Source organism: Panthera onca, chromosome A2, assembly GCF_046562875.1.
Source record: "Panthera onca isolate mPanOnc1 chromosome A2, mPanOnc1 haplotype 2, whole genome shotgun sequence".
Classification (NCBI taxonomy): domain Eukaryota; kingdom Metazoa; phylum Chordata; class Mammalia; order Carnivora; family Felidae; genus Panthera; species Panthera onca.
This window is the reverse complement of record NC_138340.1, coordinates 9,321,495-9,331,541: the sequence shown is the minus strand read 5'-3', so window position 1 is coordinate 9,331,541 and position 10,047 is coordinate 9,321,495. Positions and strand designations below refer to the sequence as shown.

The 10,047-nt window shown below is 54.9% G+C and overlaps 1 protein-coding gene across 3 annotated transcripts; it reads left to right on the top strand.

Annotated features, from left to right (window-relative positions):
• The first annotated feature begins 8 nt into the window (after nt 1-8).
• On the top strand, nt 9-10,032 carry TRMT1 (tRNA methyltransferase 1). Of its 3 annotated transcripts, none has more exons than XM_081791750.1 (17): nt 9-113; nt 419-622; nt 715-770; nt 1,023-1,165; nt 1,331-1,518; nt 5,827-5,942; nt 6,021-6,133; nt 6,916-7,064; nt 7,219-7,305; nt 7,386-7,455; nt 7,549-7,683; nt 7,775-7,860; nt 8,189-8,297; nt 8,384-8,460; nt 9,360-9,479; nt 9,555-9,684; nt 9,859-10,032. In XM_081791750.1, exons 2-17 carry the CDS (start codon nt 438-440, stop codon nt 10,006-10,008), a joined length of 1,914 nt encoding a protein of 637 aa, XP_081647876.1. In that variant the 5' UTR covers nt 9-113; nt 419-437; the 3' UTR covers nt 10,009-10,032. The 3 variants fall into 3 exon arrangements, with proteins under 3 accessions (XP_081647876.1, XP_081647875.1, XP_081647879.1); XM_081791749.1 differs by having other exon boundaries at nt 21-113; nt 338-622; XM_081791753.1 differs by lacking the exons at nt 9-113; nt 1,023-1,165; nt 1,331-1,518 and having other exon boundaries at nt 514-622.
• Nucleotides 10,033-10,047: the final 15 nt, after the last annotated feature.

The following is a 10,047-nucleotide window of genomic DNA, read 5'->3' as shown; positions in this document are numbered from 1 at the left end:
GCTAAATTCTATCATGTGACCTGCCCTCCCACTGTGCCAACATGGCGACGCCCAGGTCCTAATCCGGGAAACGTGCATCCAGGCTAATACTGTCCTGGGCGCGGGGCGCGAAGGTGAGAAGGACGTGGGCGACGCGGGGAGGGATCCGGGCCAGTGTCGGGCCCGCTAGAGGGCTTCTGGCCTCTGGCTTCTCAGGGGCCGGTACTCCGAAGATGGGGTGTAGTGTCAGCTTACCGAGGCCGCAGGGTCTTAATCTTTACTGATGTATAGGCCACCTGGCCCGGGGACGCAGCTCCCTGATGCTCTTCCTGTGCCCTCCCCCGCCCCCCCAAACCAGGCTTGGCAGGGAGAGGCTCCCGCGGATGCCCCGTGCGAGAATCGGTCTGTGGCTGAGTCTAACTCTCCGCTCCACGCGCAGTCTCTGTAGAGCCGGGTTTATGGAGGGGCAGCCGCAAGGGCCGCCGAATCCAGCCGGCATGGAGAACGGCACCGAGCCCTGCGGAGAAGAGCGAGCATCCGAGGCTCAGGAGACGACGGTCACCGAGGGGGCCGCCAAGATAGCCTTCCCCAGCGCCAACGAAGTCTTCTACAACCCGGTGCAAGAGTTCAACCGGGACCTGACGTGAGCAGGGGTGTGGGGTCAGCTTGGCAGAGGGCAGTGCATCTGCAAGGTTGAGGGAGTGTGAGCTAACCAACCCCCCGTCTCTCCCGCAGATGTGCCGTGATCACCGAGTTTGCTCGCATTCAGCTTGGGGCCAAAGGAATCCAGAGTGAGTTGAGGTCCAGTCTCCCTGTGGGCCGGGGTCACGCAGAGCTCTCTCCCTGCCCTGCCCCGCCCCCTTTCCCTTAAAGTTCTAAAAGGCTCCAGGCACCTTGCAGGCCCTGGGTTCATTTCCTTCAGGCTTTCCCCAGGGGCTTTGAGGAAGATTTTCTCCCATGAATCTTCTGTATACGGAGGAATAGGGGGAGGTCTCTCAGAGGGAGCTTTGAGACCCCTGACTTGTGCTTCTGGGTGGCTGCAGTCAAGGTGCCAGGTGAGAAGGACGTGCAAAAGGTGGTCGTGGACTTGTCAGAGCAAGAGGAGGAAAAGGCTGAACTGAAAAAGGGTGCAAACCTGGCCCCGGGAGACCAACCTCGAACGGCCGCCGTTGGGGAGATCTGCGAGGTGGGGCCTGGACAGAGGAGGTGGCGGCCCCGGAGTCCTCCAGTAATGGAGGAAGGAAGGCTCCTGAGGCCGGAGAGCTATAGGAAGTGGGTGGTGGGGGCTCCTCGGGGCCCAGCAGAGGACGGAGGTATCCACGTGAGTGGGGCTCCCCGATTACTCCAACAGGAAGGCCTTCGAGTGCTAGAGGGTCTGGCAGCCTCGGGCCTACGTTCCATTCGCTTTGCACGAGAGGTGCCTGGACTCCAGTCTGTAGTTGCCAACGATGCCTCTGCCCGAGCCGTGGATCTCATGTGCCGTAATGTGCAGCTCAACGCTGTGGCCCACCTGGTACATCCCAGGCAGGCCGATGCCAGGTAGGTTTGGGGCAGCCGAGCCTGATGGCTGGAACGTGCATGCCAGAGCAAGGCTGCCTGGGCTCAAGTCCTAAGTCCGTCGTATTCTTGCTCTTTGGCCTTGGGAGAGTGCCTTAGCCTCTCTGAGCCCCCGTTTTCTTGTCTATAAAATGAGAATGTTACTATTACAGGAGTTGCTCTGTTGATTAAGTGAGAGATGATGCTTAGCCAGAAATAAGTCCCATTATGGTTTCCATTTTATTTTCATTTGTATTTATTTTCTTATTCTAGAGACAGAGAGTGCACGAGCAGGGGAGAGGGACAGAGGGAAGGGGAGAGAGAATCTCAAACAGGCTCCATGCTAAGGGTGGAGTAGGGCTCCATCCCATGACCTCCAGGACCATGGCCCAAGCTGGTCACAGGTCACTGAGTGGTCCACCAGCTGAGCCACCCAGATTCCCCTATGGTTTCCATTTTACTTTTATTTTTTTTAATTAATCAATTTTTTAATTCACATCCAAGTTAGTTAGCATATAGTGCAATAGTGTTTGCAGGAATAGATTTTGTGATTTATCCCGTGTGTATAACACCCAGTGCTCATCCCAACAAGTGTCCTCCTTAATGTCCCTTACCCATTTAGCCCACCCCCCCCCCCACAACCCCTCCAGCCACCCTCAGTTCCTTGTATTTAAGAGTCTCTTGTGTTTTGTCCCCCCTCCTTGTTTTTATATTATCTTTGCTTCCTTTCCCCTCTGTTCATCTGTTTTATATCTTAAAGTCCTCATATGAGTGAAGTCATAGATTTGTCTTTCTCTGGCTGACCGATTTCACTTAGCATAATACTCTCTACTTCCAACCATGTAGTTGCAAATGGTAAGATTTCATTCTTGATTGCCGAGTAATACACTATTTTGTGTGTGTGTGTGTGTGTATATGTATATATGTATATATATATACATATACATATATATATGTATATGTATTTGTATATGTATATGTATATGCCACATCTTCTTTATCCATTCACCCATCCACGGACATTTGGGCTCTTTCCATACTTTGGCTATTGTCAGTAGCACTGCTATAAACATTGGGGTGCATGTACCCCTTTGAAACAGCACACCTGTATCCCGTGGATAAATGCCTAGTAGTGCAATTGCTGGGTCGTAGGATAGTTCTATTTTTAATTTTTTGAGGAACCTCCATACTGTTTTCCAGAGTGGCTGCACCAGTTTGCATTCCGTCCAGCAGGGCAAAAGAGATCCTCTTTCTCTGCATCCTCCTCAACATCTGTTGTTGCCGGAGTTGTTAATGTGAGCCGTTCTGACAGATGTGAGGTGGTATCTCATTGGGGTTTCGATTTGTATTTCCCTGATGGTGAGTGATGTTGAGCATTTCTTCATGTGTCTGTTAGCCAGGATGTCTTCTTTGGAAAAGTGTCTGTTCATGTGTTTTGCCCATTTCTTCACTGGATTATTTGTTTTTTGGGTGTTGAGTTTGATAAGTTCTTTCTAGATTTTGGATACTAACCCTTTGTCTGATACGTCGTTTGCAAATGTCCTCTCCCATTCTGTTGGGTGCCTTTTAGTTTTGCTGATTCCTTCGCTGTGCAGAGGCTTTTAATTTTGATGAGGTCCCAATGGTTCATTTTTGCTTTTGTTTCCCTTGCCTCCGGAGACCTGTTGAGTAAGAAGTTGCTGTGGCCGAGGTCAGAGAGGTTTTTGCCTGCTTTCTCCTCGAGGATTTTGATGGCTTCCTGACTTACATTTAGGTGTTTCATCCATTTTGAGTTTCTTTTTGTGTATAGTGTAGGAAAGTGGTCCAGGTTCATTTTTCTGCCTGTTGCTGTCCAGTTTTCCCAGCACTATTCACTGAAGAGACTGTCTTTATTCCTTTGGATATTCTTTGCTGCTTTGTCGAAGATTAGTTGGCCATATGTTTGTGGGTCCATTTCTGGGTTCTCTATTCTGTCCCGTTGATCTGAGTGTCTGTTTTTGAGCCAGTGCCATACTGTCTTGATGATTACAGCTTTGTAATACAGCTTGAAGTCCGGGATTGTGATGCCTCCTGCTTTGGTTTTCTTTTTCAGGATTGCTTTGGCTATTCAGGGTCTTTTCTGGTTCCATACAGATTTTAGGGTTTTTTGTTCTAGCTCTGTGAAGAATGCTGGCGTTATTTTGATAAGCATTGCATTGAATATGTAGATTCCTTTGGGGAGTATCGACATTTTAACATTTGTTCTTCCAACCCAGGAGCAAGGAATCTTTTTCCATTTTTTTGTGTCTTCAGTTTCTTTCTTAAGTTTTCTTTAGCTTTCAGCATATAGATTTTTCACCTCTTTGGTTAGGTTCATTCCTAGATACTCTGTGGTTTTTGGTGCAGTTGTAAATGGGATCAATTCTTGATTTCTCTCTCTGTTGCTTCACTATTGGTGTATAGAAATGCAACTGATTTCTGTGCATTGATTTTATATCCTGCGACTTTGCTGAATTCATGGATCAGTCCAGTAGCTTTTTTGTGGAATCTTTTGCGTGTTCCATATAGAGTATCATGTCATCCTGCAAAGAATGAAAGTTTGACTTCTCCTTGCCGATTTGGATGCATTTTATTCCTTTGTGTTGTCTGATTGCTGAGGCTAAGACCTCCAATACTACGTTAAATAGCAGTGGCGAGAGTGGACATCCCTGTCGTGGTCCTGACCTTAGGGGGAAAGCTCTCAGTTTTTCCCCACTGAGGATGATACTAGCCGTGGGTCTTTCATACATGGCTTTTATGATCTCGACGTATGATCCTTCTATCCCTACTTTCTTGAGGGTTTTTATCAAGAAAGGGTCCTGTATTTTGTCAAATGCTTTCTCTGCATCTATTGAGAGGATCACGTGGTTCTTGTCCTTTCTTTTATTGATGTGATGAATCACATTGATTGTTTTGCTATGGTTTCCATTGTAGACTTAACTTCTCAACTTCTGGTACTTTTATTCATTCAAATGAGCCAGCACAAAGCCAGTATCCACAATGTGCCAGGCATCAGTAAACAAAATAGGCAAGATCCCTGACCTTGGGGCATTCACATTCTAATGCTGGGGTCCAGCAAACAGCAGCCTGGGAGGCCCCCTGGGAGGCCAGAGCCTGGGTTGTTGTTTTTTTTGGCCCACCAGCTAAGAATGTTTTTTGCATTTTCTGTTCTTTTCTTGAGAGAGCGCTAGCACTTGCTGGAGAGTGGGGAGAGGGGCAGAGGGAGAGAGAGAATCCCAAACAGGCTGCCTGCTCAGCACAGAGCCCAGTGTGGGGGTTCCATCCCACGACCTTGGGATCATGACCTGAGCCGAAATCAAGAGTTGGACCCTCAACCGGCTGAGGCAGGCATCCCATGTTTTTTGCATTTTTAAAGGGTTTAAAAAAAAAAAAAAAAAAAAGGGCACCATTTGTGGCCCACAAAGCCTAAAATATTTACTGACTTTTTACAGAGCACAAATAAAGAAAAAGTATTTGTTTTCTGGACTGTATTAGAATCTGATAGGAAACAAAGACAGTGACAGCCAGATCAATGAACAAACTATAGTAAAAGTGGTGAAAAAGTAAAAAGAAAAGTAAAAGAAAAGTAAAAGGTGAAAAGTGCTCTGGGAAAAAACTGGAGGTTGGAGGGGATGGAGGAAGGTGGTGGATGGGTTGTAATTTTATTTATTTTATTTTATTTTATTTCATTTCATTTCATTTTATGTTTTATTAAAAGTGTTTTTCAATGTTTATTTTTGAGAGAGAGACTGAGACAGAGCATGAGCGGGGGAGGGGCAGAGAGAGACAGGGAGAGAGAGAATCCCAAGCAGAGCCCGATTCGGGGCTCGAACTCATGGACTGTGAGATCGAGACCTGAGCCAAAATCAAGAGTCGGATGGTCAACCCACTGAGCCACCCAGGCGCCCCAGGTTGCCATTTTAAATAACAGTTAGGGTTGGCAACTTGGAGAAGACAGCATTTGCATTTCCTCACCTACAAAGGAAATGATAATGATTCCAAATCCGTAGATTTGCCTGGAAGGTTATTTGATTAAATGAGTTAATCTATAAACGGCTTGAAACAGTTGTCAGGCATATGTATGTCACATCACCATTGGCTGTTTATTATTCCTGTTGTTAGACACGAGTACACGGAGGCCCAAGGAAGAAAAGTCACGTGGTTGGTTAGCACATGGCCAGGCCAGGGTCCCAACCTAGCCAGCTGGCCTCCAAATGCAGGCCGAAACCATCACACCCAATGAGAGGACACGTGTAGGGGACAGAGCAGGTCCCTAATGCAGGGGGCTGAGGACCGGGGCCTTCTCGCTCCCAGGATGCTGATGTACCAGCACCAGAGGGCATCGGAGCGGTTTGACGTCATCGACCTGGACCCGTATGGCAGCCCCGCCCCCTTCTTGGACGCAGCCGTGCAGGCCGTGAGTGAAGGAGGTGAGGCCACACTGACCTGGGCACAGAGCAGGGCTCGGGGTTTCCGGAGGATCCTCACTGCTCAGGCCTTCCTTGCAGGTCTGCTGTGCGTCACCTGCACCGACATGGCAGTGCTGGCGGGGAACAGCGGGGAGACCTGTTACAGCAAGTACGGGGCCATGGCCCTCAAGAGCCGGGCCTGCCATGAGATGGTGAGCCGCCCTCCCCCCACCCCTTCCCACCCCGCAGACTTGCTTCGCTTCCTCCAGGCAGCAGGGGCCAGATCCGTCCCAAGATGTCAAAGACAAGCAGGTCTGTAGCCAGAATAGTTCTAGAGCCCGCACTTCCAGTTCTGGTCACTCGGACGGCTGCGGTTTTGCCCAGGGCGGGAGCCAGTGGCCGCATTATTTTTCCTAGTACCCTCGGTTTTAACAACTCGTTCAAAATTGTTATTTAAGACGGTTTCCAGGAGTGGGTTTGGCTTTGGGTTCAAATCCTAGCTTTGCTGGCGCCTTTGGGTGATTCATTTCACCCTTCTGGGCCTCGCTTTTGGCCTCTGTGAAACGCGCACGACGGTGAATTGCCGTGGGGATTCGAGAGGGCGGGAGCCGGAAAGGAGGATGGCCTGGCTTCGTTCCGTAAGGGCCCTGTCACCAGGTCAGTCTGGAAAACCGGAACACGGGTCCTTGGAGCCCATCGCATAGCGCGGGGCACGCGGATGGTGCTGCCCTGGATGGCGGGCCTGTGCGCTCCGTAACCACGTAGCACCCCCAGGAGGCCCATAAAGAGACATAGGCTGTTGTGATTCCGTCGATGGGGGAACTGAGGCATTCACTTGGCAGGGGTCACACGGCCAGGACGCTTGGGCCTGGGCTTGCAACACCGGGGAGCCGCCCCTGAGCCTGTGCTTATGAGCACCTGGTGTGGCCCCAGGGTAGCTGGGAGGCGTCCGTGGAGGCAGGGCTGCTGGCTGATGCCCGCCTCCCACCCTCAGGCCCTGAGGATCGTCCTGCACAGCCTGGACCTCCGAGCCAACTGCTACCAGCGCTTTGTGGTGCCACTGCTCAGCATCAGCGCTGACTTCTACGTGAGAGTTTTTGTCCGCGTCTTCACCGGCCAGGCCAAAGTCAAGGCCTCAGCCAGGTTAGTCTGGGGCAAGCAAGGGAGGCAACGAACAGAGGGGGGCAACAGGGCCTTTTGGGGCACGGGAGGAAACGGGACTCCTAACGGGGAGGAGCTGGGGTGCGGCGGTCAGGCTGGGGAGCTTATGAGCCTTGCCTCCCACCCTCCCCCGCAGCAAGCAGGCACTGGTGTTCCAGTGTGTGGGCTGCGGGACCTTTCACCTCCAGCGCCTTGGCAAAGCGTCCGGAGCCTCTGGCGGCCGGTGAGCACGGGTGAGCCGGGGGAGGAAGGTGAAGGAGGCGGCCTAGGGTCGCCGCCTCCTAACCACCCCTCTCTCCGCAGGGTCAAGTTCTCTGCGGCCTGTGGTCCCCCGATCGGCCCTGAGTGTGAGCACTGTGGGCAGCGACACCAGGTGAGGCAGGGCCGGGGAAACCAGGGGGACGCTGGGGTTCCGGCTCTCTTGACACCTGGCCCTTCGCCCCCCCCCCCCGCCACGTGTCTGTAGCTTGGCGGTCCCCTGTGGGCGGAGCCCATCCACGACCTGGACTTCGTGGGGCGCGTGCTGCAGGCTGTGAGCACCAATCCCGGCCGCTTCCACACCTCGGAGCGAATCCAGGGGGTCCTGAGCGTCATCACCGAGGTGGGGGCCCGGGGTGACGGGGAGGGGGCCCCGCCTGTGCCCAGCCATCCTTCCCCCACCCACCCCGCGCCCGTCCTGTCCCCACCGGCAGGAGCTCCCGGACGTGCCTCTCTACTACACGCTGGACCAGCTGAGCAGCACCATCCGCTGCAGCACGCCCAGCCTCCTGCAGCTGCGGTGAGTGCCCAGTCCCGGGCGGGAAGGAGTCTGCGCCCTTCGCCCGCCCTCCGGGTGCCCTCCGGGGGCCCTGGGGCAAGGCCGGTCCCCCTCAAGGCCAGAGTCTTGGGTAAAACAGCTTCCCAACAGGCCTACGCGCAGGTGCTTAGAAGAGAGCGCGGAGGCCTTGAGCCTTGGGGAGGGAGATGGTCTCCCCATCACGATCACTGGCATTCCCCGGGCCGCGTAGTCACCGTGAGACGTTCAGCTGCGTCACACCCGCACGGATCAGCGCTGGCTTTGGGGTCCCGCCCCCCACCCCCCACCCACGGCCCCTCTTGGTCCCCAGGTCAGCCCTCCTCCATGCCGGCTTCCGGGTCTCACTCTCCCACGCCTGTAAGAATGCCGTGAAGACGGACGCCCCGTCCTCAGCCCTCTGGGACATCATGCGCTGCTGGGTGAGGGCTGGCCTGACCAGATGGGGGTGCGAGGGCGGGACATGGTCAGGCCCAGCGTCCCCTGACCTTTGAACTTTACCTCCCAGGAAAAGGAGTGTCCGGTGAAGCGGGAAAGGCTGTCAGAGGCCAGCCCTGCGTTCCGTATTCTCAGCGTGGAGCCCAGGTACGGGCACTGGTGTGGCTGCCCGCGGGCATGGGGGGCTCACGTGTGGGCAGGGGACAACGCAGATCCTTCCCTCCACAGACACATGCTCATTCAAGTGAGATCCAGAATCTTCCCGCTTCCCCTCCCCTTCTGCCCCTGCCCTGGTCTGGCCCCATCACTGCCCAGCTGGACCAGTGCTGCTGGCTCCGCCCTGGTCTTCCGCCACCCCCCCCCCCCCCCCCCCCCCGCCTCCGGCCCCCAGCCTCTCCCCACAGCAGCCACAGTACATCGGTGAGGACCAGAGTCAGACCTGTCCACCCTCTGTTTAGAACCCTCTGTGGCTCCCACCTCACTCACTAGAAACCCAAGTTCTGCCTGCAAGCTGTGCGCCATCTCCCTGTCCCCTCCCTCCCCCTTCATCCCCACTCTCCCTACCTCCCTCCCTACTGGGCCTCCGCACTCACACTCCCCAGACGCAGCGCCCCCTTACGGCCTTTATAAGGGCTGTTCTCTGTGCCTGGAGTGCCCATCCCGGGTCCCCTGAAGGCTCTTCCCTCCCTCCTGCAGGTGTCTCTGACCTGACCGCTCTGTCTTGTCCTGTCCTGCGCCCCTTCCCCCGCCTCCCCATTCCCTTTGTCCTGCTCTGTTTTTCTCAAAACTCTCATCCGTGCCCTAACACGATACACTTCACTCACCTCTGATCTGTCCCATCGTCTCCCGCACTGGAACGTCGGCCTTACCAATGGCAGATCTTAGGCTCACGGTAGGCACTGGATACACGTTCATTAACTGGATGAGAATCCCGACCCGGGCGGACACGGCCTTCCCAAGGCACGTGGAGCTGCACGGGGCTTGGCGGGTGGTCCGTGCGCACCTGCAGGGCACCTGCCCCTCAGCCCCCACTCCCACGTCCCCAGGCTGCAGGCCAGCTTCGCCGTCCGGGATGACGCCAACCCCAGCTCCCGCCAGCGAGGGCTCAAGCGTTTCCAGGCTAATCCTGAGGCCAACTGGGGCCCCCGGCCCCGTGCCCGGCCAGGGTGAGTGAGAGCGCGGGTGGCGGTGGGGCCTGTCCGGGGCAGGATGGGGTCCCAGCTACTCCTCTGCCTGCACAGGGGCAAGGCCGCAGGTGAAGCTATGGAGGAGAGACGCAGGCTGCACCAGAATAAGAGAAAGGAGCCAGCTGAGGACCCGGTCCAGCGGGCTGCCCGGCTCAAGACCTTTCCCTGTAAAAGATTCAAGGAGGTGAGGCACCCCCACCACCCCCACACAGCAGCACCCAGGGATCGCCCTCCCTGCAGCAGGGCTGGGAGAACCGGGGCGGGCAGGGCGTGCGAGCGAGCTCCCCGTCTAGGAAAGGGACCCAGCAGAGGCTGCTGAGCACTGAGCCAGGGTTCACACCCACCGTTCTCCCACCAGGGCACCTGTCAACGCGGGGACCAGTGCTGCTACTCCCACAGCCCCCCAGCACCCGAGGACACCGCTGCAGCCGCCTCCCCTGACCAACCCAAGACCTCTTACCAGAACCCGCCTGGGTCTGGCGTTGCCGCTGGTCCGGGTGTAGACTGAGCCAATAAAGATATGTCACTTTTCCGACTGCCATTCGTC